The sequence below is a fragment of the Chelonia mydas genome, chromosome 6, assembly GCF_015237465.2.
Source record: "Chelonia mydas isolate rCheMyd1 chromosome 6, rCheMyd1.pri.v2, whole genome shotgun sequence".
In the NCBI taxonomy this organism is placed as follows: Eukaryota; Metazoa; Chordata; order Testudines; family Cheloniidae; genus Chelonia; species Chelonia mydas.
Window position 1 is genome coordinate 106,583,479 of NC_051246.2, and position 27,255 is coordinate 106,610,733.

At 41.1% G+C, this 27,255-nt stretch overlaps 1 protein-coding gene across 7 annotated transcripts in view; it reads right to left on the reverse strand.

The window, feature by feature from the left end:
* Positions 1-10,260: 10,260 nt before the first annotated feature.
* ATG2B (autophagy related 2B) overlaps positions 10,261-27,255 on the reverse strand; it is a 78,453-nt gene continuing 61,458 nt past the window's right edge. For 4 of the 7 annotated variants that reach the window (XM_043549078.1, XM_043549077.1, XM_037900914.2 and 1 more), the window contains exons 33-42: positions 26,061-26,255; positions 25,335-25,436; positions 23,579-23,657; positions 18,236-18,440; positions 17,081-17,150; positions 16,280-16,362; positions 14,871-14,992; positions 14,582-14,736; positions 12,776-12,925; positions 10,261-11,373 (exon numbers count right to left, since the gene is read on the reverse strand). In XM_043549078.1, the coding sequence (XP_043405013.1) occupies positions 11,143-11,373; positions 12,776-12,925; positions 14,582-14,736; positions 14,871-14,992; positions 16,280-16,362; positions 17,081-17,150; positions 18,236-18,440; positions 23,579-23,657; positions 25,335-25,436; positions 26,061-26,255 (1,392 nt within the window). In that variant the 3' untranslated portion in view covers positions 10,261-11,142. Of the gene's footprint in view, positions 11,374-12,775; positions 12,926-14,581; positions 14,737-14,870; positions 14,993-16,279; positions 16,363-17,080; positions 17,151-18,235; positions 18,441-18,461; positions 18,810-23,578; positions 23,658-25,334; positions 25,437-26,060; positions 26,256-27,255 lie in introns of those variants that run through there. The other 3 variants (XR_006291670.1, XM_037900916.2, XM_043549079.1) reach the window with 3 other exon arrangements.

The following is a 27,255-nucleotide window of genomic DNA, read 5'->3' on the forward strand; positions in this document are numbered from 1 at the left end:
ATGCTATGCATCCGATGAAGTGAGCTGTAGCTCACGAAAGCTCATGCTCAAATAAACTGGTTAGTCTCTAAGGTGCCACAAGTACTCCTTTTCTTTTTAGCGTGGAAAGAGACCCATCTTCTATTCCCAGCTCTGCAATAGCCTGCTGGTTGGACAAGTCACTTCCCCTCATTTTTCCCCATCTGTAAAATGGGGACAATGATCTTTAACTCATTTGTGAAGTGCTTTGAGATCTAAGGGTGAAAAAGTGCTATGTGAGAGCTAGGTGTTATTGTTATAACAATGGATCTGGGTACAGAATGAGCTTCACATGCACACTTTCTTCACCATGTCTTCTGTAGTTTGTCAAAATCAGAGTTAAAATAAAGCATCTCTTCATCACCTTGTCCAATCTTTTTTCACTCTTAATTGAAGTAATTCTTTACAACTTGCTTCTTACCATCAGCATGCACCATGCTCACTAACCTCTGGGCTATTGTACACTTCCATGTAATACAAACATAATCAGCCTTTGGAAAATGGAGTGTAAATTTGTATTTCTTTTCTGCTGCAATTTGCTCTCTTGTTCATGACTGCAGGAAGAGACCAATATCAGAAGTCTTTTACGGAGGTATATCGAACACACTGACACTCACTGGGATACAGTAGTTTGGCTAATTTTTATTTTCTACACAGTCTGCATCTGTGAGTGTACATACATTTATTACTTGATGAAATATTCCTGATGAAATCTTCATAGACTGTATGCTTGTCAGGGCAGTCAGGGTGGGTAATTTTTTCAAAACAGCCCATATGACTTAGGAGTCTAAGTCTAATTGACACTTAGTGGGGCTCCTAATTGACCTAGGCCCAGATTTTCAGAAGTATTTAAGTGACTAAAGATGTGGATAGGTCTCTAATGGGATTTTCAAAATCCCCCTAAGGCATCCCCCCAGATGCCTATATTACTTTTGAAAATCTTGCCACTACTACTAGACCCCTTAAGGCACTATCATTGTATATGACATATTAATAAGCGCAGGAGCAGCTAGAGGGTTTTTGGAAGGCTTCTATACTCACCATTCTCCACCAGATGCAGAAGAATCATATAAAATGATGGGAATCCTTTAAAAAATAGTCTTAGTGATTTGCTCACAACAGAGGCAAAGGCTAAGGCAGTGGTGCCCAAACTTTTCCTGTCACGCCCCCCCTTACCACTAATGGAATCTGTCCACACCACCCCCTCCCTTACAACACAGCCAAGATTCTTTAGTAGAGGAGCTTGGGCTGACAGTGGAGGTGGGGACAGAACTGGAGATGGGGGAAGAGCTGGGGTTAGTGGTGGAGCTGGCCTGAGGGGCGGAGATGGAATGAGGGCAGAGCTGGGATGGGTGGAGCAGGGGGCGAAGTGGGGCTGGGGCCAGAACTGGGCTGGGGGTGGAGCAGGGGGAGAAGTGGAGCTGGAGCTGGGTCTGGGGCCGGAACTGGGCTGGGGGCGGAGCAGGGGGCAAAGTGGAGCTGGGGCTGGGTTGGGGGCAGAGCAGAGCTGCGTCTGGGACTGGAGCCTGAGCCGGGATGTGGGCAGAGCGGGACTGGGTGGCCCTCCCTTCCCTCCCCCCAGGGGGGCTGGCTTGGGCTCTGTCGCACAACTCCCACCCAAATGTTCCTCTATGCCCCCTTAGAGGGGTATGCCTGTGACACACTGTACCTCAAACTAGCACCCTGTAATCCCCATATTCATCATTCAGATATCGTTGTGATATTTCATACAAAGCATGCCATGTAAGATATCATATGAAAGGTCATGATCTGCTGAGACCCATTATTCTCTCAAAATATGTATATTGTTAGTATGTATGAAGTTATGAGAATTTGCATATGGTTGCTATTGAAATATATTGAGTTTGGGAGTCGTCCACTGCTAGTTCTCCAGTGACAATAACAATAGGGGGTGACCAACACCTAGAGGGCTTTAAACCACCATTAATCAGCAGGGGAATTGTAAACAAGGTATTTACAATTCTCTAAGAGAGTTGTGCAAGCACCACCCAATGGGACTTGTTCAAATGTATAACTCAGTTGTGCAAGACCACACATGGGGGACTGCTCAACTCTGGGACTCAGCAAGGCCCACCAGGACATGTCTGGGCTAGTGTTTTCCAGGCACAGGGGCTGAGGATATAAAATAAGGGACAGTGGCATCATGCAATTACCTCTTTCCTCGCCCACCTATGCTGAAGGCAACAAGAACACTGGGAAGACAAAGACTTCTGGGCTTGTTTCATTTGGAGATTGCTTATTTGGGTTTTTTGTAATAGGTGACTTACCAAATTATAGTTTAAAAATGATTGTAGGAGTGGTTTTGGTGATTGACTGGTGTCAATGCACATCATTAGAATTTTAGAATCCTCCTATCCCGACTCCCATTCAATTAAAAAAACACTCCGCAATTCATGAATTTTCTGGCCCTCCTACTTGACACATCCTATGTTCCAATATTTTGTCCCATACCAGGATATGCATCAATGGTCCAACATGGGAACGTACGACATTGAGGCAACAGAGACCATGGATCGCTTGAGTGAAGATGACCTTTTTTAATAATGGAAGTATACACACATTTATTATTTTAATATTTTTAATGAGGAACTGCTAGGAGCCGGGTCCCCTGAGCCCACGACCGAATGGGAGCATAGAGCTGCCTCCCTGAGGATCACTTTAAGCCACTGCTCCCTTTCTTTAAGAGTTCTAGGGCGGAACTTGCGACAGATCTCACAGCGATCCTTTTGGTGACCCTCCCCTAGGCACCGTAAACACGAGGAGTGTGGATTGCTCTTTGGCATGTGCTTTGTGCAGACCACACAGTTTTTAAACCCGGAGACCATGGCCTACCACAGCTCTGGGGACTCTAATTACTAACTACAAAGATAAACTAACTCTGTACAAACAACTGGAGTTGAACGCGCTTGCTAAAGCAAGGGCTACAGGACATTCCAGCCTACCGTCACTGGCGATAAGAAGGAACTGAGGGGGTGGTGGGTCGGCAGGGCTCTATATTGAGCGCCATGAAGGCACAACTCTTGGGGGTGCCCGGACCGACCGGACGGACGCTGCAAGGGGAAAAATCTTCCAGATACTGTGTACATGCGTGGACGCACACCTGATTGGAACTGACATGAACAAGCACTCGAAGAAGAACTAGAACTACTAAAAAAAATAGAATTAGTGTAAACACCCCCACTACCCTCCCTCTGAAATGGGTTGGGCTTCTTTGGAAAGACAGGGCCACTTTTTTTTTTTTCTCGTGAGACTTGGCTCCCAACATATTTCAGAGTAGCAGCCGTGTTAGTCTGTATTCGCAAAAAGAAAAGGAGTACTAGTGGCACTTTAGAGACTAACCAATTTATTTGAGCATAAGCCCTTTCGTGAGCTACAGCTCACTTCATCGGATGCATTCAGTGGAAAATACAGTGAGGAGATTTATATACACACAGAACATGAAAAAATGGGTGTTATCATACACACTGTAAGGAGAGTGATCACTTAAGATGAGTTATTACCAGCAGGAGAGTGGGAGGAGGGGGGGAAGAAAACCTTTTGTAGTGATAATCAAGGTGGGCCATTTCCAGCAGTTAACAGGAACGTCTGAGGAACAGTGCAGGGGAGAAATAAACATGGGGAAATAGTTTTACTTTGTGTAATGAAACATCCACTCCCAGTCTCTAGTCAAGCCTAAGTTAATTGTATCCAGTTTGCAAATTAATTCCAATTCAGCAGTCTCTCGTTGGAGTCTGTTTTTGAAGTCTTTTTGTTGTAATATTGCGACCTTTTGGTCTGAGATCAAGTGACCAGAGAGACTGAAGTGTTCTCCGACTGGTTTATGAATGTTATAATTCTTGACATCTGATTTGTGTCCATTTATTCGTTTACGTAGAGGCTGTCCAGTTTGACCAATGTACGTGGCAGAGGGGCATTGCTGGCACATGATGGCATATATCACATTGGTAGATGTGCAGGTGAACGAGCCACTGATAGTGTGGCTGATGTGATTAGGCCCCATGATGGTGTCCCCTGAATAGATATGTGGACACAGTTGGCAACGGGCTTTGTTGCAAGGATAGGTTCCTGGGTTAGTGGTTCTGTTGTGTGGTGTGTGGTTGCTGGTGAGTATTTGCTTCAGGTTGGGGGGCTGTCTGTAGGCAAGGACTGGCCTGTCTCCCAAGATTTGTGAGAGTGATGGGTCGTCCTTCAGGATAGGTTGTAGATCCTTGATGATGCATTAGAGAGGTTTTAGTTGGGGGCTGAAGGTGACGGCTAGTGGTGTTCTATTATTATCTTTGTTGGGCCTGTCCTGTAGTAGGTGACTTCTGGGTACTCTTCTGGCTCTGTCAATTTGTTTCTTCACTTCAGCAAGTGGGTATTGTAGTTGTAAGAACGCTTGATAGAGATCTTGTAGGCGTTTGTCTCTGTCTGAGGGGTTGGAGCAAATGCGGTTGTATCGCAGAGCTTGTCTGTAGACGATGGATCGTGTGGTGTGGTCTGGATGAAAGCTGGAGGCATGTTGGTAGGAATAGAAGAACATACTGGCCATAAGCTGAACTGCTTAAAACTGCCATCTCACTGTCCTTGGCTGTGTGCCAACATTGCACACTTCAACTACCAAACATTTTAATTATAAACCATCATCTTATTTCTTTAGTATACGCTTAATTGTTATGCATCTTAATGTTATGGTCTACCGCTGTCACCCAATTTCTTACCACTTTAGTTAATTTTATTCTGGTTTCCCCCCCTATTTTCAGTGAATGGTGGCAAAGCAATGTTCTCAGTGCTATGCTTAACAAAATAGAGCAGCTCAAAACCCTTCATATCAGTGGAAGGCTGAGTTATTTCATGATTACTGTTTACGTTATATAGCGCCATTCCTCAAAGCAGACCCAAGCCTGGGCAAAGGCACCTCAATTATGGATCAGCACCTTGGGAGAAACCGCAAGGATGCCAGAGGGGTAGATCACTATTAGGTAGGTGGAGTGCTCCAGGAATGGTTCAAGAAAGCCCCCGGGGAATGGGATGCTACACTAATCACGAGAGGCAGGGATAAGTGCCACACCATGGGCTGCTCACTGAGATGTGTGAACAGGAAAAAGAAAAAGAAGCAAGGCCTTGCAAGGTTTCCAAACAAAAATGCCAAGCTCATCTGCAGCCCATTGAGGGCTGCTTCATGAGAACCACAATGGGCATCTGCAGCCCCCTGAATGCTCCTTTGCAAGCATCTGGGTGGACATTTGCAGTTCACCATAGGCTGCTCTGCTAGATCCTGGCTAGACACTCCTTTCTCTGAGCCCCAGATTTTGTGCCTTGGGCAGCTGGACATTACTGACAGTCATATTTTGATGCAACGTGTTTAAAGAGTGATTTTTCTCAATATGTTGGAGTCTGATAGGTGCATCAAATAGCTCAGACATAGGTGAGAGGTTTTTCGCAGGAGTGGGTGGGTGAGATTCTGTGGCCTGCATTGTGCAGGAGGTCGGACTAGATGATCATAATGGTCCCTTCTGACCTTAGTATCTATGAATCTAAATGCACTGAAATCACCCAATCAACAAGGCTATGATATGGTCTAAAATGGGGGTCACTTCCAATCCATATAAATGTAAATACACGTTTAAACTCACTTCTCTTTATTTCATTGCATGAAACCTTTCATTAAAAGGCACAGTCAACTCCATGTTACTATTTTAGAATAACGTCTATCTAGATTTCCTGACCAGGAGCCATCTTCTTCTCTGTATAGCTTGAACTTGTCACTTTGCTCAACTTGCAATGGAGGTTGGGGAATAGCATGTTAACTTTCCAGACTCATCTTTTTGGGCCTCAAGTAGCTGCTTGTGCTTAAGACAGCCCTAGAGTTTGCCTGTTACACTCAGATGCTAAAAGGGGCTTAACATCCTGTCTTCCTCCAAGTTCCACAAGGATCAGGTCTTTGGAAAGCCCGACACCTGGGGCTCTCTCCCTGACAAACACAGTTCACACCATAGCATTTACAAATAAGATAATACCACTATTCTCTCTGTACTATAGAAAGAGCTAATAGCAAAGCATACAATTAAAGTTACTTACCACTTTCCAAGTGCAACACCCTGTCTTCAGTCACCTCTACCTTTACCAAACTATTTGAGCTGAAATGTGTCATGCTGGGTGTCTGCCACAGGGTGATTTTTTTTAAAAAAAGTTTCAGCAAAACAGCTCAGCTATGTCTGAGAGTGAGCTTAAGGGGAAAATATGTTTTGCCCACATTACAAAAAAAGTCTAACATCTGTTTAATTGCCTATGCAACCTTAATTCAGCCCCTTTGTGTATTTGCATTGTGATAGTCTTTAATGACATGATCTCATACTATTTTTCCATAGGACCCTTGCTGAATGCATCTGTTCTGGAGATGAAACAGGGTGTGTAACGAAGGCTGTTGTCTGTAGGACCCTTACCTCATTTGTTACACTAGTTGGAAGGTGTGTAGTGAATGAGAGAGGAGATTGCAAGAAGAGAAAAACTGTCTCCTGGATAAGAAAGTTGAATGCCAACTTGCAGAATTGGATTCTGCACAAAGAGTTCCTGTGTGAAGCTGGGCGAGTCACTTGAACTAAGCTTTTCAAAGATGGCCACTAACTGCATGAGACACCTGCGGCCAGATTTGCAGAAGTGGTGAGCACTCATGACTGCAAGTGAGCTGTGCTTTGAACATATGAAGTGCTATAAAAATGCAAAATACTCTGTACCTTGGTTCTCTAGCTAGACACTGAGGATACCACCACCTATTCTCACAGTGGTGTGGAGATTAATTCATTAATGTTTGTGAAGCACTTAGATGTTTTGGTGAGAGCACTATTAACACAGCCATCAGGAAATTAATAATTTTGTATTCATTCAGTACAGGGTTTGAATGGTGTGCAATAACAAAGACCTGGGGCCAGACATTGAATGTGGAGGATAAAAGTAGTATTGAGTAACTTCCCATTCACCAAATGAGGCAGGGGTTCTATGGGAAAAACAGCATAAGGTAAGGTAAAGCTGGTTCATAATGCATATGTAGAAGAGGGCTGAATTAAGAGGCACAGGCAACCTTAATTCTGGTATCTTCTAATTTCTGAGGGCTTGACTTTGCAACCTTAATACTCCTTTAACATAGATATACAACATTAGATTAAAAAAACAAAACCAACTTAAGTCAGGTGAAAGGCTCATAGTTACTTCTGCTTTTTTTAAAAGAGAGGTCATTTTCTATATTAAATTTACACATTAGGATTAGAAAACTGACTTGAGGCAGAGTAAGATGTTTATTAAGTATTGATACCAATCCACAGCTTTTTCCATTAAGTATATTGAACAGAACAGCCTATTTGTATGAGGCTTTTACCATTTTAATATACTAAAATATACATCAAGATTGGTGCAGATAAGTTATGATCTAAAAATAGTTCTCATATATATATGGAGGGCACAAGTACTTTAAGCAAAATAAAGAAAGATTAAATATTTTAATTCCTTTCACGAGTGGTTTTTAACTTCATAAGATTCTATTGTCTTTACACTAACAAATTATATACAAACAATGCCACAAAACTACTTTACCAGCAAATATGTAAAAAATATACACATACATATACACACAGTTTCTTTTCTGTGTAAGCTACATTAGGGTGTTTGTTTGTTTTTAAGGAAATCCAGTGTAAAAACATGATTAATATTTACGTTGTAACCGCAATTAATAGCTTTTTTTTAAATTTGTAAACCAGATTCACAGCAAGTTAAAATAGTTGAGAGAAGCATACATCGTGAAGGCTGGAAATGGATGGGACTAGATGAAAAGATGGGTGCAAAATGATTTAATATATACATCTGTTGAAAAAGCTTGTATTATTGTGAGAGCTGGGATGGTTAGGAATATATATTTAACCTAAATTAACTGCTGGACTTCACTGTTATTTTACAACAAAAAAACAAAAAAGAAATACCCAAAAACATTTGAATGTAATTTAGGCATCACATTTTCAGGTGTCGGGATCAACTCCAGTAAGAAAGGAATTTAGCTTGTTGATGTCATCCTGCTATTAAATAGCATTTTGCTTTATCAAGAAAACCCATCTCACTAGTGACATTAAATATTGATAAACTGTACAATAGCAAATAACAGATGCAAAACAAACAAACAAACAAAAAAAACCCACTGTAACTGATTTTTTTAGTGATGAAAAAAATTAAACCTCACATCCACCGAGTATGTAGCCATTGGTGACATGACTACATGTCCCTAATCTATGTGCAAGTAAGTACTGGGTATACTGTATTATTAAAATTGTGTTCTGCTCTGCAGTTTAACAACTACCAACTAATACCTGAAAGGAAATGGAAGCTGCTTCTGAATGGAGCCAGTTATAGGCTCCACTTAGTCACAGAAGAGATGTTTATGAAGAAATTTTTAAGAATGATGGAAGTGATCTCTACACCAGGTACTTCCAGGGCACTTGCCACTATACTGTTAAGAGCCAAGATGCTTAAGAAAATCAAAATGATAGCTTTGAGCCTGTCTCCCTGGATAGCATCAAACTAATCGGTATTAAAAGTAGCATCGGTCAGTATTTACACCTTTGTGAATGTGTACAGGGAAGAAAGCAAAATAGAATTGTGTATGTTATTTACACATTTACACATTATACAGTGTGTTCAGATCTGTTTAAACTTATTTGGAGTTATGAAAAATGTTAATAACTATAACAGAGTTTGTTACAGTGAAGAGCTCAAGTACAATAACCTTATCACAAACCTCATCATGCTAATGGAGATATACAGCACTAGATTTGCAAGTTTGTGTGCAAATTACATATACACAGATGTATCACCCACTATAATCAAAGTTTTAGTTAAACCTTATCCTGTGTATTTTGTAAAGTGCCCCCACAAACACTTATAGTAACAAACAGCACATTTGGTGAATCCTTTTTTCTATACCCTATATAATTTTTTGATTAAGAACATAGGGTACCCACATCTGCAACACATTTTAAGACAGTGACCTAGTTTAAAGGTTGAATTTATTTATTTTTTAATTTAAATGTAAACCTTTCTGTTCAGCTTTTGCAACCTAAACAAAATTCTTCTAGCCTATGAGAACCAAGAAGCTAGCCATAAACAGATCAGTTTTATTGAGCAGGTTGAATAAGTTGCAAGCAGTAAACAGCACAAATAGTGAAAAGTGAAGTTTGAAAATTTGAACTATTAAGAGACTTAATGAAAAAGAGAGCTTATAAAAATATAATATTATACCTTGACAGTGTGGATCTATGTAGAAATAATGTATTCTAAGGGCATCTCTCTGTACACTTTGATTGTGGGGAATCTGTAAATGAAGTAAAACTAAACAGCCATTTCTTTAAATTCAACTGTTAAAAATAGTTTATATATATGATAAATAGACAGATCTACGTTGTCTATTACAGTATATGCCAATTAACTTGGACAGATCTTTACCAGCATGGCTGATATATTGGTATACTAGCCTAATAGTAGCAAATGGTAATGACTGCAGCTACAGTATACTACTTATAACATAATTCCACTTACAAGGATTCGTTCAAGTGGTGTCAAGTGATTATGATGCATTTACCCAGGTGTGAAATGCTCCCCTCTGATCTTTTAATATAGAAATTACCAAATAATTAGACAAGGAAAAAAATAAACCCAACCCCCAAAACAAACCCCAACAGACAATAGTTCATGTCATTAAATCTTCAGCTTTTTTGGGGGGTGGAAGATAAATGGCATCTCCTCTCAGCTGTGACAAGATGCTTAATTGATACAACCAGCCAGTGACAGGGGTACCCCAATTAAGTGGCTTCTAGTATATCTAACAAACCCAGCAGTAAAATGTGCCATTTTTAAAACCAAGACCTTGTTTGTAAGTAACATTTTGTTTAAAAAAAATAATAATAATAATAATAAAGCAGAAGCTGAATTGCTGCTCATGACATTCAGTTAATCAAAATTGTATTACAGGAGTTTGAAATATACCATGCTGTGAGAATGGCAAAAACAAGTTTGTAACAATGTAACCTTTAAATAAAGGGAAGATTATTAAAATATATTCTGCATAGAATTTTAAACTAAATTATGAAATTGTATTTTTGTACTCTGCTTACCCCTTACCTACATCAGTTCTGTAACTGCTTTATTTTTAAAATATAGTTATTTCATGATAGGCAACAGTAGATCAGAAGACAAAGAAACTAGTATTTTTCATTTAATAGGCATTTTAAACAAAGCAAGACACATTGAATTTTGTTTTTCTTCCCTTAAAATTTTCATCAAACGTTGTCCCTTTCAAAAATTGGCATAAGTTTCTAAATCATAAAGGATAATGCACATTACTGTTTATTCACACTATAAAAAAAGCACAATATACAGGCCATATCCTTTAAAGTGCAACACAACAGAACATGTCTGCAACATTCAGGTTCTTCCAAAACCCACAGAAGAAGAAATTTGATATTTAGGAGGGACAATTATTGTTCACAAGCATATGGACACAGTGTAATTGCTGAACAGTTACCAAGAGACTGTCCTTGTTGTAAGTGCCACACTAAAAACAATGCTCATGACCCATAAAATTATAACATTCTGTCTGACTTCTTATCATATGGCTTCCATGTCTGATGTCCAAAACAAAATTCTTACTATTTAGTTATTGAAGAGCATCTATGGAACCCTTTATCAAAGACAGTTCTTTGAGCATGCTCAAGAAAACTTTTAAAATACACACAGTGTCACAAAGGGGCTGCTGATTCTAATGGCAAATCAAATGAACCAAGAAAAATATGGTAACTGAAATACAGCAAGCATGTTTCTGACTTGGCAGCAAATGCTCCACTATGTTTGACACTAGCTACCAAATGTATTGGTAACATGCAGCATGTCCACAAGCAAGTACCAATTTGCTTTTCATTTCTGAACTTTTTGGTTGGATGTTTTGATATTAAATTGTTTGAAAAACCTCCTCGTTCCTGAGATGAACACAATAAAATGAAATGAGTTCCATCTAAAGCTGCCACTGGGACATAATGTTATGTATTTCCAGCATCGTTATTCTCTTGCTGAGTCATATTTAAACTATCAATCCTCCCCAAGGCGCCATTTCTGTGACTCTTCTTGACGCACATCCGGACGGATTTGGTTTCTCATTCCACCTAAAACATTTGAGGTTGCCTCTGTTGCGACAATGAGAGGTTTCACCACAGCTGGTGGAATTTGGCGGAGGACTCCTCCTACTGCTCCCGTTACCCCTCTGTTCTCATGCTCTCGAGCAGCAGTTTCATATATGGTCTGGGCAGTGTCTGTAATTCCCTTGGGAAATTGAGGAAAAAAAAAACAAAAAACCAGTTACCTAAGAAGAAAATCCATCCTTTTCTAATTTTATGGACAACTTCAGTTAGGGCTTGTCTGCATGGTGGGGTAATGCATTCTATGGGAGTGTGATTTCTAAAGCACACTAACATGCTGCACATAAATTGGTCTGTGTAGACTTTGCTGTTGTGCACTAATGGTTCCCTAGTGCACTTTAATGTAGAATTGTTTCCAACAGCACTATGTTAAAGTGCGCCAGCAGAGTCTACAAGGGGCAAGTAACGTGCAACACATTAGTGTGCTTTAGAACTCAAAACCCCATGGAGTGCATTACCCGTTGTGTAGATAAGCCCTCGCTCAGCAGAAAACTGTGTGTGTGTATTACATCAACACTTTATGTAACTAGACAAGTTTAATGTGATTGTTTTGATATTTTTCTTATTAAAATCTGATAAACATAGGAAGACTGATTTAATATAATTGCTTGGGGGAACTTCTTGGGCTGTGGGGGAAGCAGGTTTGGGCTATTCCAAAATGATGGAATTCACTGAAACTTCCTCACCTCAGTTAGACTCACCTGTCCTCCAACTATTGTTATCACACAAATGTCACCCCAAATAATGACCAGAATAAAAAAAAAAAGATGGACATTTTTACTAACACACAAGAGATGAAACAAATAACTGAACCACAATACAACTAACTACAACACAGCTAATAATTCAACTTTTTAACATACTGCTATGGTAGAGAAAGACAAATTTCACTCGTTTCATTCACAGGCTGCTGCTTAAATCATAAATGCCTGAAATTTAGTTTTAGATAGTGTTAGATGCCAAAAGATAAGAATAACTGCTACGTCCTTCTAAGGTTGTTGATATTCACTAGGACAAATCAGCAAAACAATATCAAGGGAGATTAGGTTGGATATTAGGAAAAGGTTTCTAACTACAAGTTACGTACTGAGGCTGTGGAATCCTCATCATTGGAGATTTCTAAGAACAGGTTAGACAAACACATGTCAGGGATGGTCTAGGTATACATAATCCTGCCTCAGCTCAGGGGAAAAGAGTAGATGACCTGTTGAGGTCCCTTTCAGCCCATATTTCTATGATTCCATGAATGCAAATTTGTAGAACACAGATTTTCTATTGACTCAGGTTATAATTCATCTTGTTTGCAAGGTGCCTTGGCCTAATTCTGCTTCTCAGATTTTCCCTACATGTGAGGCTTTTATAGAGTTTGGTCTACTGAATTAGATTGTATGTTTCAAATGATCTGATATTTCTCTCCAGCTGAAATTTCAAAATAAGAACTTTTTAATACCATCTTACATATTTCATATTTTGCTTTAACAAGGTTTAATTGCACTTGGGTCAAAAATAACAGCATTTGTGCATACCTCTTTTACCACACTGTATGCTTTGGCCACACCTTCCCGTAGGTCTACTGGCTGATGAGCTAAGCGATGCCGAGAGAATCGTTTGACCTTTTTTGTCTCCATACAGCTAGGACCTGGGGAGACCATGTCATAAGCAGTTTCTGCAGCTGCCTAGGGATCAGTTCAAATGAAATATAAATTAATACATTCTTAATATAGCATTTGATCACATACCTAACCAACCCGATTTACAAAAATTACAATGATAATCCATCACGTACGTTCTTGTTTTTTTTTTTAAAGATATGAATATGCATTTTACATGCATTCCTCCCTCTATCAGTTGTTACCACAATACAGGCTATGTATTAAATATGAGTTTAAAAAGGGCAGACAAATATGGCCTCAGAGGGTTTATATTACACTCTAAATTACATATTAGTAAAACAGTCTCATCACTTTTACACACTGAACCACCACATGAGTCATCAGAACTAACATAATTTCTCCTCCTTCCCTCTGTCTCAATGTACAGCGATACCACAACATTAAAACCCCTTTTTAATTTTGCTTCACAGTGGAATGATTTTAAATCAAGGTGATTTTAATCACTGACTTAAATGATAATTTAAATAACTTAAAAAAAAATCATTGATTTAAATCAGGTTCGGGCTTTGTAAAACTATCTTGAAAATTATGACACTGCAATTTTAAATTATGTTATAATAAACTAAATTATAAATGCTGCTTTTTAATTGTCGCTACTGATAAGGTTTATATTTTATTTGAATTTTACAAAATGGCAGTAGCTGAAAATTGAAAATTAAGGCTCTGTTCCTAAAACACACAAGCAGGTATGTACCTTTAATCATATGAATAATGCCATTGACTTCAATGGGAAATCTCATATGCATAAAGTTAAAAATGTGCACAGGAAGTATTTGCAGCTTCAGGGGCTAAAATTGTAATTTTAATAAACTCTTTTCTCTTAGTGCATAGAACTATTTTCATTTAAAAACAAAATTACTTCAATGTTAACAGCAGAAAGTTATTCCAAGTTTGAAAACATTAATAAAGTTAGTGTGAACTTTTTATATACACAGGTCAAAATTTTCAGAAGTAGGAGCCTAAAGCTAGGCTTCTAAACCCATATTTAGGTGCCTAAACTGGGATTTTCAAAAGCATGTGAGTGACTCAAGAGCACAAGTCCCACTGATTTCAAAACTACAAATCCTAATGGAGGAGTACAGCTTTGTCCAAGCATTTTGGCTTTTCTGACTCTTGGATGTGCAATAGATCAGAAGGGGGTGTTGGTTGCAAACACAGCAGAGGCTGTTTGCTTACAATTTTGTGCTGATCTCACAGAAGGAATGAGCCCCTGGGCTTGTCTCTCTCAGCATGGATGAGCATTTTAAAAATAAAACTTCTTAGTGGAAAAAAATTCCTGTGTGAAATCTAAAATATGTAATTCTACTAACGAGGACAAAATATCCACTTTCACAATTAAAGACGATAAAACAGGAGGAGGATGGTAAAAAAACCAACATATACGTTACAAATCATAATAGAAATTAAAAATTTATTTGTAATTTTTTAAAGCATGATCTTTATCTACCCTGATTTATTTGCTGTCAGTGTTTCCATATTGCAAGTGTTTCAAGTGAAAACAAATAAGCCCTCTGGATAGAGACCATCTGTTTTCCATTTTTGTACAGCACCCATCACCGTGAGGCCCTGATCCACAGTGGGGCCTTTGGGGACTACTGTAATAATTATTACTAAAAAACTTGTTTTCTTGTCTAACCTCAGACATAACGTAAAATGTACCTGTATGGTTTGAACCATTCTGTTTGTTAGCTCTAAAGCTGCCATTGCAGTGGAAGTACCAAAGGAAGCTGCTCCTCTTTGAAAGCCTCTTACAATACGACCATCCTTTCGGTACTGTTCTATTGGTAACCAAACTAAGTCCTTCAGACCTTGAACTGAAATTACAGCCAGAATGCAAAACACATAACTTGTTATATAAACCTTTATACCTTGGAAAGCTGCTAAATGCTACATGCAGACTATTTTACCAGGGTGATATGTATTAGAACAGTAACAGAACTGAACTCACCTAATTGCACTAATGAATGCATAGGCCCTACTCCTCCTAGGATTCCTGGTAGCTGGTTTTTCTTTATGTCATTAAGCCATTCAGTGATGGCATAAGAGAATAGCTTATCCACACCTAACAAACTGTAACAGACAGAGTTATTAGTACTTATGGAAAGCAATGATAATTAAAGCTTTGGTACTGTCTCGCATGACCTCATAAAAAAATGAGGGAAATGCAACCTAGATGGAGCTACTATAAGGTGGATGCAAAACTGGTTAGAAAACCGTTCCCAGACAGTAGTTATCAGTGGTTCACAGTCATGCTGGAAGGACAACGAGTGGGGTCCCGCAGGGATCAGTTCTGGGTCCGGTTCTGTTCAATATCTTCATCAATGATTTAGATAATGGCATAGAGAGCACTCTCATAAAGTTTGCGGGTGATACCAAGCTGGGAGGGGTTGCAAGTTCTTTGGAGGATAGGATTAAAATTCAAAATGATCTGAACAAACTGGAGAAATGGTCTGAAGTAAATAGGATGAAATTCAATAAGGACAAATGCAAAGTACTCCATTTAGGAAGGAACAATCAGATACACACATACAAAATGGGAAATGACTGCCTAGGAAGGAGTACTGCGGAAAGGGATCTGGGGGGTCATAGTGGACACAAGCTAAATAGGAGTCAACAGTGTAACGCTATTGCAAAAAAAGCAAACATCGTTCTGGGATGTATTAGCAGGAGTGTTGTGAGCAAGACACGAGAAGTAATTCTTCCGCTTTACTCTGTGCTGATTAGGCCTCAACTGGAGTATTGTGTCCAGTTCTGGGCGCCACATTTCAGGAAAGATGTGGACAAATTGGAGAGAGTCCAGAGAAGAGTGACAAAAATGATTAAAGGTTTAGAAAACATGACCTATGAGGGAAAATTGAAAAAATCGGGTTTGTTTAGTCTGGAAAAGAGAAGTCCTAGAGGGGACATGATAACAGTTTTCAAGTATGTAAAAGGTTGTTACAAGTAGGTGGGAGAAAACTTATGGGGAAAATTGATACAGCAGCAGTACAGCTTCATGTTATTCCCATAGGCTCTGAATCAGGAAAGAACTTAAGTATGTGTTTAATTTTAAGATTTTATGGTCAAGTTCAGTACATGGTTAAGAGTTGTTTTGAACAGAGATGCTTTCCTGAATTGGAGCCATATTAGACAATTCTCTGCCCTAGTTTTCATCCCATTCACAGCACAAATGTCTATAAACAAACAGTTTAAGTGCATTAAAAATGAAGTTTCTCCTTATAAAAATCATTGCAATGTGCTCGGAATTTTAAATATGCTTAATATGAGATGTCGCTTTTTGCTTGGTATACCCCATTACTTGCAACGTACACATCCAATTTCCAGAAAAAAAATCATATTAAAATTTTGTAAACTCACCCATGTCGATAGCAAAGTCTCTTCAACTTTAACTCTGAGCAGTTTAATTGTGCAAGACCAATCAAAATCCCAGCTAATGTACCCTGAAAATTAAATACTTGATTAATCTAAAAGTCTATCTGCAATACGCAATCTGAAGTTGGGAAATAAATACTTGAGAACCTTGGATCAAATGCAAATTTTATTGAATATATTTTAAATTGCATACATGGAAATAAAACTTACCCCCATAACCCATATTTATTTTATTACAGCATTTTGAACTATGCCAGATTAAAACTGACACAAGGTGCTTTGGATAAAGAAGCCGCAATACAAACTTAGCAAACTGGTGTAAGGGAAATCTTTGGATGGCACAGGCCTCTCCAGCAGTATGGTGGTGTGTCAATGGGTGCACCCAACGGCTTAGCTGGAGCTCTAGTGCACTTCATGCACCTCAGATGGTGGCATGGTCCCTTGAGGGCCATTCCTGCTGGGTGAGAGTGGCTGGCATTCAACACCCAACCAACCCCAGGATTCAGGGGAGAAGGTACACAAAAGTGGCTTAACGCCAGTCCCCTTTGCCCCCAATCCTACAACTTCCTCTGCTGAATAATGGTGAACCAGACCCAAAGATCTACCCCATTGTTCTCACGTAACAGTTATATGTTATTTAGTTTCACTGAAAGTTTAAATAAGTAATACTTGAGAATTTTCAAGACTACACTGCAGATGGGAAGGTAGGTCAAAGGATAGTTCTGCTCATGGAAAGAAAGCACAAAACATCAGTTTTATCAGATAGTCTCTGTGTTGTAAACAAACCTGATCCATTGAGACATGTTTGCCATGGTAATCAAGACGTATTGGAACTTCTGATATAAATCGAAATTCTCTGAAATATACAAAGGAAACAATCAATTTATTACAGTGAGAGAAACTGAAACAGGAAATAAATGAAGCCATTCAAAAGGAAAACCAAAGTATGAATCACAAATAAGTGCATGTCACATTATAATATGATTCTCTTCAGTTTTTTTGTAAGGCATATATCACTATAGCGCACCTTAGACTGTTGTTCTACTCCAAAAAGGAGCATAAAAAACAATGTGGGGTTCCATGTTCACCGTTTCAATGACTTCAGGATCAAATCTGCTTATTGTAGAAGTTTGTACAATCTTTTTCTAACTATCAGCCCAGCAAATTAATCTTGAGATCAGAAAGTCAAGATGTATTCCTTCTCAATACTGTATCAGCACAATCCTTTCCAAGGGCCAATTCTGCCCTTAGTTACACTGGTGCAACTCTACTGTTTTCAGTGGCTTTGCACACATGAAAATGAGAGCAGAATTTGGCTCAGCAATCGGAATGTAGTTAACCGTTCTGGTGGTGATGCATGTGCTGGGACAGAATCTAGCTCACTCTCCCACAGCTTGGTTCTGCTGTGCTAACAAAAGTGAAAAGTTAATCGTTATAAGTAGTTATAACTGAATACATAAGGCAGAACTGTTGAATAAGAAGGTGCAGTTTCTTCAGTCACTTTTTAAGGCAAAACTACTTTAAAGCTCATCTCATGATATTTTACTATTGTAACCCTCTTTTCTCCCATAACATCCAGACCCTCCCTTAATTCACCGTCATCCTTGATTGTGTTAATTTTAATTTAGACTCAGCTCTTGAGTGCAGGGACCAGTCATTTTATTTCTTGGTAACACACTTTGCTCATCTATGGTGATGTATCAGAGCTTTTATTGAATTTCATTTTCTTCATATACATGTGAGAGTTTGAAAAAGCTAACAGGAAATTCAAGAAATGTTTATTTTTCAATGATACATCATAGTGTTATATTTAAGCTCTGGAAGAAAAAGATCATGCCCATTGAGGCTGCACAGAAATTATTGTAATGCCATATTTTATAAAAAGCAGTTAAAATGGTGGAATACGTGTACCCCTCTGGAAATCCTGCAACCAAAATTTACCTGAAAAAGACTGGTTGATCGCTGAACGATGTCTCTTCATGTGACAAATGATGGTCCTCTCCATTAACCATATCCACAGAATCAACACTATCATTTTGGCTTGTTTGCTTGTGTACTGAGAAAGAAATGACTGGGCTTGGGTCCTTGAAGCTGCTGACATGCTTGGGCAAACTACAGGTTACATCAGCACCAGGAGACTTTTTAACTGAGATAATAAAAATTTACATACAGTAAACAAATAATTCATAGTCTTTCACAGTAATTTCAAACAGCCTGTTAAATAAGTGTTTTCTTTTTTTTTGGTCTAATGAAACAAATCCATGCTGTTACAGTTAAACGCACTGTGGTGTATAAAAAGCGGTTACTCACCTTCTCGTAACTGTTTTTCTTCAAGATGTGCTGTTCACATTGATTCCAATCAGGTGTGCGCGCGCTGCGAACGTGGTCGTCGGAAAGTTTTCCCTTAGCAGCTCACGTTGGGTCGGCTGTGGAGCCCCCTGGAGTGGCGCTTCATGGCACTCAATATATGACCCTGCCGACCCGACCCGACCCTCCTTCAGGTCCTTCTTGCAAGCTACTCCAACAGAGGGGAAGGAGGGTGGGTATTGGAATGGACATGAACAATACATCTCGAAGAATGAGAAGGTGAGTAACCGTTTTTATTTCTTCAAGTGCTTGTTCATGACCATTCCAATCAGGTGACTCCCAAGCTCTACCCTGGAGGTGGGGTCAGAGTTAAGGAATCACTAATTGGAACACCACCCTGCTGAATGCTGCATCATCTCTGGCGTGTTGAGTGATAGCATAGTGAGAGGTAAACGTATGCACCGATGACCAAGCTGCTGCCCTGCAGATCTCTTGTATCGGGATCTGGGCCAGGAACGCAGCTGATGAGGCTTGTGCCCTTGCTCTTGTGCGGCACAGGGGAAGTCAAGCAGTGCTTGGCCGCTATCCCTGGGTATGGAGCCGGGGAGCGCCAGTGCCGAGTAGAGTCCTTCCTCAGCACTGTGTTGCGTATGGATGCCAGAGCACTCCGTACGGATGTGCCCAGTGCCGGGTCTTGGTGGTCTGCAGCCGGCTGTGGGCGGAGAGCGGATTCCATTCACAGTTGCTTTAGTGGGAAATCACGCTCCTTTTTGGTTCTTGCCAAAAACCCCTGCAGATTTTGCACCTTTCCGTTTGGTGCGCTTCCCCCCAGACACTTTAGACAAGAGTCATGGGGGTCACTGATGGGAATAGGCTTTTTACAAGCACTGCAGGGCTTAAAGGTTTGGGCTCATGGCATGCCCCAGAGCCAGAGAGAGGTTAGGGATTGGGGAGAGACCCCTGCTCTCAACCTACTATCTAAACTAACTATCTATACTAAATTACTGTAACACTAACTATAACTGATAGAAGAACGCTAAGGGAGCACTTGCTGAGCAAGTGAGCACTGTTCCAGTGGCCGTTGTGGATGATAAGAAGGAACTGAAGGGGGGGTCAGGTCGGCAGGGTCATATATTGAGCGCCATGAAGGCTCACTCCAGGGGGTTTCACAGGTGACCTGACGGGAGCTGCTAAGGGAAAACTTTCCGACAACTGTGCACGCGGTGTGCGCACACCTGATTGGAATCAACGTGAACAAGCACTCAAAGAACAAACTGGATTTTCACAAGAATAGCCATATTTGTAAAATGCTCCCAATCTGTAAAGTTATAAATAGTTCTATAGGTAGCTAAAGCTAACAAATAAATCATAAAAAAAAGTCAGGAGTAAAGATTTATGGTAACAAGCTCCTCTTGATGAGAGACTGAGTGAAATTTTCAGAATTTCAAGTAAACTTTGCGATTTCTAAGCATTCGTAGGCTGGCAAAAGCATTCATGGAATTTTACCAGAAACCCTGCTGAGAATTACACAGCCTGTATATTTCTGCAAGTTGCACCAAGGAAAGTAGGTGATCTAAGACTGTTTACATACACAGAAGAGAATACAATATAGTCAAAGGGAGAATAATACTTAATTAAAAAAAATCTTATTCTCTCATTTTTGGCCAGGTTTACAATGACAGTTGAATGGAAATACTACTTTAACTTAATACTAACATTTTACTACTTGCATATAAATATAGGATATGATTCCTTCTGCAAGAGCTGCATTTAACTTTAAATTAGTAACTATACATACCCTTTAACAGAGAAGGAGAAAAATCATTTGTTTTGTTTATCCATAGCTCCAACACTTTACACATATACGCTCACAACTTTTCAGAAGTGTTCACTAGTATACTTCAATTTCTCAAGTGCCCAACTTGAGAGATATCTTGTGATTGGTCTTCAGAGGTGCTGAGGACCTATGTGGGTACCCAAAAACTGATGAAGAAACTGTACCTGTGGTTCTTCAAGATGTGATGCAGATGTGTATTCCACTTAGGTGTGTGCATTCCCAGCACACCGGAGCCAGAGACTTTTCCTAGCAGTACCCGTAGAAGGGTGGTGCTTGCGCTTCCTCTGGCATATGAGGCAGCGCTGCCCCAATGCCCCTCAGTTCCTTCCAGCCGAAAACCCACAGAAGGAGAAGCCGATGCAAAGGGGATGGAGGATGGGTCACGGAATACATACCTGAATCACAACTCAAAGAAACACAGTTACAGTAAGTAATGATTTCTTCTTCGAGTAGATGCAGATGTGCTTTCCACTTAGGTGACTCACAAGCAGTACCCCAATCTGGAGGTGGGGCTCCGAGTCTAAGAAATAGGGACTGTAGAACCACTCTTCGGAGGCCTGCATCCACTCTGGAAGATACAGTAGTAGCATAATGGTTCTTAAACGTACATATGGATGACCACATGGCTGCCATGCAAATGTCCTGTATGGAAACATCACCGAGGAACACTATTGTTGTCACTTGCGTTCTCACGGACTGAGCCCATAGCCACGGTGGAGGTGTAGCCGAAGCTATCTCATACTTAGTCTTGATATAGGATGTTATCAATCTAGAGATGGTCTGGGCAGAGACCACTTGCCCCTTCATGCAGTCCGCATATGGTACGAACAGGTCAGGTGAATCACAAAATGGCTTAGGACAGTCTAGATAAAAGGCTAGACATCACCTGACATCCAGAGCACGGAGGTGCTGTTCTTCTCAGGAAGAGCGCAGCTTAGGGAAAAGCACAGGTAAATACACTGCCTGATTCAGAAAAAACTGAGAGACCACCTTGGATAAAACCTTTGGGTGTGATCGCAGCGTTAACTTCTCCTTAGAGAACTGAATGTAAGGAGGTTCAGCCATTAGCGCCTGCAACTGTCACACCCTCCTTGAAGAAGTGATGGCTATCAGGAACGTGGTTTTCTAAGAGAGGAGGGGCAGCAGACAGGACACAAGGGGCTCAAATGGAGGGTCCATCAGAGCTGCCAGAACCGTGTTTAGGTCCCACAAGGGAACCAAATCTCAGACCAGAGGATGCAAGAGGATAAGCCCTTTCAGAAATCTCCTCACCATGGCATTGGAAAAAAATGACTTCCAGGGGGATGAAACACAGATATAGTTGCCAAATGCACTCTCAGCAAACTGAGCGCAAGGCAAAATTTCTGAAGATGTAGCAGGTACGCGAAGATGTCCTGGATGGAAGCCCCTGTCACTTGTGTCTCATGAGCCCAGGACCACAGTGAGTACCTCTTCCACTTTGCTAAGTAGGCCATCCTAGTGGAGGACTTCCTATTGTTGAGCAGGACTTGTTGGATAGCCGCTGAATATTGCTGGAGCACCCACAGAAAAAAATTAGTGGGTGCTTAGCACACACAAGCAGCCAGCTCCCCCCTCCCATCTCCAGCGCCTCCCACCTGCAGGCAGCCCCGCTGATCAACTCCTCCTGCTCCCTCCCAGCGCCTCCTGCTCACCGCGATCAGCTCTTCCATGGTGTGCAGGAGGCGCTGGGGGGAGGGAGTGGGACAGGACGTGCTCAGAGGTGGGGGCAGAACTGGGCAGGAAGAGGCAGGGCAGGGGTGGAGCTGGGGCAGAAGAGGCAGGGAGGGGGTGGGGACCTGGGAGAAGGGGTGGGGTCTGTGGTGGAGCCGGGGGTTGAGCACCCCCAGGGCCCAAAGGAAGCCGGTGCCTGTGCCTACCCTGCTGAGCTCTGTTATTTCCAACTGTTATGGCCAAGGAGATCACTGATATGGGTAGGGCATTGGTGGCCAATAGGGCCTGGGACCTATGTCCCAGCTTCGGGTACATGCCAATCCTGGGAGCCATACTGGTCCATTGGTGGACCTCAGAGGTTGTCAGGGGATGTGGAATGGGAAGACGACAATCCCGACTCGGAATCAGAAGAGCCCTGTGATCTTGGGAACATGGGAGGAGCGATGCCCGAGAGAGTCAATAGGTAGCTCGATTCATCCATCGCCCAGAACGAGGCAGGAATCAGGGCCCCCAGTGAAGGCAGTCCTGTCAGTACCGAGCATGCCAGTGCCACAGGCAGCATCAGTCCTGGCACAAACAGCGATACTGGAGTACCTGAGTGCACTGACGTCAAGGACGATGAAAGCCACCACGGGAGCCTTTGTGGCGTTGAAGGCAGGGAAGCCAAAGAGGGTCCTGGTGTTGAGGTCCCCTGTACTGATTCCAGTACTGGCTTCACGGGGAGGGGAGCAACTGGATGTGGTGCCAACAGACACAAGGGTTCAGCGGCTGGCTCCATCGGAGGAGCTATAGGTGGCGCACCTCTGGCTAATGGTAAGGGCAGGACCGAAAGACAGAGGAGATCTGTTGCTGCCTGGTTCGTGGATGACATGGACATAATTGGGACCAGCATCTCAGCCATCAGTACTGGACTGAATGGAGGCCAGACCCAGAGTTTCCACCCTTTCCACTCAGTACCAGAGAAGGGTCCAGAGGTACCCGTACCATCCTGCACACCGGATTCAGTCCCAATCCAGTTCGCACCTTTTCTGGGGAGGCAGAGGTGTCGTACCGCAACCTGGAGCGGTCCCAATTGGTCTTATGAGACCTCTTTCTCAGCACCAATGGAGAACAGCTCATATAGCCAGGGGAGGGGCCACAGCCATGAGGCACAAGCACCACCCTCTATGCGTATTGGTAGGCAAACGTCTCTAACTCCAGCACGCTGAGCGTGCATACACCTAACTGGAATACAGCTCTGTATCTACTCGAAGAACACCACAAAATTAGAGAACTCTTCTGAAAGCTTTGGGCTTAATAAATAAATTACATGTATTAGTGTACATGCAAGTGCGCACGCGCACACACACACACACACACACACACACACACGAGAGAGAGAGACAGAGAAAGAAAGAGGGAGAGGGAGTAGAGTATGTATTTCCAGCTTACTACACCAATAATAGTACCTTCTGGATCCGGAGTCATTAAGACTTCCACGTCTGTAGAAAGGCTAGTGAAAAAATCTTTCAGGAAAAACAAGGCATCCTAAAATAAAGAAATAATGCAATCACATTAAAGGAAAGGAAACAAATCACCTCAATCCAGAGTTCTCTGAAGAAACCATCCACAATCCTGGATGTTATGTTTCTGTGGGGACTTGCACATCAATCAAAGGAACAAGAGGATACATTTTAGCATCCAGAGCTCAAGTCCTTTTTTCAGTTGCAACCTAAACCAAACAATACATTGACCTATATTGTGCAATGGAGAGCCATGGGCAGAAATGTGGGACTTCCCCTTGGATTGCACAGCACGTGGCGCAGCTGCTTTTGCAGTACTGTCCCAATCCCTTTCCCGGGACCCTTCAGAGGGTGGGGGACATGCATGGTCCCTGCACCAACCCTCACAGAATACAGTCTAGGACTATATTACTTTTCCTTTGGCCTCTTCTGCGTAGCTAGAGGGGAACCTGTTAGCATGGATCCATTGGAACTGAACTACTAAAGAGCCGAGGAGGTCATTATTGGGGGCCCCAAAGCCAATGTGGAGGCCCTTGCCTCCAGGGAACACAAGGCAGAATGTGGTTCATTCTCCAGTGGCTGAAAAAGTGGACATCATGTACTGAGCAAAGTTAAAAGCATGGTATAGGAATGTTACAAATGGGGAATTTTCTTGGCTGGTAGATGGCAGCACTTCCATGCTATATTTCTGTTCTTGGTGGATATAGTATGAAATTATTACAGACTATGGCAGGGAGGAATTTAAGAGGCACAAATGGCAGCAAATTACGTGTTTAACATCCACTGAAAGCCAATGGATGGTAGACACTTAAATGTCACATGTACTTCTGAAACTCTCCCTCTCCATAGTCGGCGGAAATCAGTCAAGGTCAAGGAGAGAATTTCAAAGTCATATTGCTCATTTCTATCAAAACCAAGTCATTACACTTTTAAACTTTTAGAACTTCTGGGTTTGGGAGGCCTCACACACAGTGGATACTAAACAAATAAAAAACATCCTGCCTAACTTATAAAAAACATCCTGATAGAACTAATTTCTTACATCTCTTTTCAGTGCTCTCCGCCATTAATGTTCCAAATAGCTGTTAAGAGTAACAAATGGCAAAGAGCTTGTGGTACAGACGTCTCACCATGTCATGTGCTTCTAACTAAAATATTATTGACTTGTCTTCTTCACATTACAATTCAACATTATTGGACTTACTTTCAAGTCAATGATAATTTACTGGGATGACAAAGCTATACAAGTGTTGCCAAAGCATAAGCGTACTCAGGTCTTTACAAATTCACTGTTTCAAAAGTCACAGAATTTTTCAGAAGTCTCAATGAATGAAGTGCAATCTTTGAGAGCATAGCATTTCTGCAGATATTACTAGTCTTTAAATTAAAAAGTCTAGTCACTGTGTTGGATGAGCAGTAGACAAGCTCAATTGTTAAAAGCAATTTTTCATATAAAACGGACATAGGCAAATGTACAAGAAGATATATGTATAGCTGCAGGGAATCCAAAGTTACATAACAGAAGGCAATCAAACCCACAAAAGAATTCCATAAAATGTGTATTCGGAGGTTATGAGTATAAAGGTTATAACAGTACTCATATTAAATTTCGCCAAACAAGCATTTAGAGAGTGTACATTGGCACAATCCAAAGGGCACAATGATGCTTCATCTAATGGACAGTGTCTCTAGCATCACCAACCTGGTCGATATTGAGGCGAAGTGGCATTAGTGATACACGTAAACAACACTCCTGTGGTGATCTGCCAGACTCTGGACGGACATGTAATGCTTTAACTGTTAGCTGCAGAACAAGAATGAGACAAAGACAAACTCAATACGTTAAAAATACAAAAACCCAAACCGAAAACACTGACCAATGAAAAGTGTTCACCTTTCATTCATACTTTGAAATGATTACAACTTCTATCCTTGTAACATATCTCAATTTGCCAATTATATAGCTAACATGGGATGAGTAACTTATCATGGATTGATGTATGTCTGAAAGTTCACCAGAAAAAGAAAGCTACAAATGAAACAGGTCTCCAAAGCCTCTGACATGAATATACTAGGTGTATATGCTTCCATACGCAGCTGAAATGCAAAGTGTACACACACAAAGTGATGCATACTCAAAACTGAAGACACAGTACAACTTAAGTAAGCATGTGTGTGTTAGATCTATTTTAAAATTGCTATAACCTTGAAAAACAGGATAGAAAGATTATTATTTGAGATGACCTTTTATACCAAACTCTACCCACAAGAAATTAAGAAAATATCCTACATTGACATAAAGCTTATGCTATTACAACATTCCATGATCTCATACTTGCTCTTCTGCAATACCAAGGAACCCACACCATTCTCAAAATTAAAACGTTTGGTTACTATAATATGCTATGAATACGTTTCATAACCTTACCATATTAGAATGTGCTTTTCTGGGCATCTCCTTACTACAGTAGAGATAGAGAAATTTATTCATCTGTGATGTAGCCAAGCGATCTCTGATCTCAAGGTCTTGAACAATAAAAACCTGCCGGGACACTGGCTGCTCCAACAGACTGGATTCGCATTCCAGCCCTCCTGGAGGGTATACCTCATGCTGGAATTTCACCTTGGAACAGAAAGGCAAAAGGGGATATTAAGGTTTAATGCATACAAGTCTTTACAATATAACAGTACTGATAAATCTAGGACTTTGTAAAGCCCAATCCATGATTTTTAATCATGAGATTTTAAAATAAATAAATAAATAAATGATGGGGTGTGGGGGTCTGATGTCTGCACACTTAACAGAAAAGCCTCCTGACCCTGCTTTGCACATTCATGTTTTAGAATGAAGATTCAACCTGAAGCAAATGGAATATACAAACACAAAAAGAGAGGGAGAGAGAAGAGGTGTTTTCCACCTATTCATCCTGCCACAGACTTTTATTTTCCTCTCAGTCCTAGGGTGGCATTTTCCTCACTGACTGCCTGTTCCCCATGTGGTCTCCAGTGATGTTCTGCTTCTGCCCCATACCAGGAAACTCATGCTCCTGATCCCGTCAACCTCTTCCAGCAACTTTCTCGTCTCTTACTTTCCTGTGTACATACACCCAATCCCTCCATTACTCCAGCCATTATCCCCCCGCAACACTTCACTAATCCTGTTTCCCCCTTGCCTGCTGGCAGCCTCCCCTCCACACAGTGCTTCTCCCCAGCAACCCCCACTTATTCCTCTCCTCCACTCCTATGCCCTGTTGACCCTCAAGTCATCCTCCTCCTTTCCCCCTTACACACTCCAGCAACCTCCCCGCTCTACTATTTAGTGTAGATTAGGACTGCAAGCACAGCAAATGGGACAGTGACCTCTGGTGACCAGCAAGGAAACTGCAGGCAGCTGAGCCCAAATTCCTGAGGTTGCCTGCAGATGGAGCATGATTGTGAAAATATTTAAAAGTGGCCCAATCCATGACATTTGTAATAATATTGTGAATGTTGGCCATGAAGATATCATCAAATCGTCAACTTCTATGTCAGGTTATCTGACATCTGAGCACTGTTCAGAATCCTTATGTTTTTCACACTATGACCCCATTATTTTCAGATGAATATCTTTGCATCAGCATAGC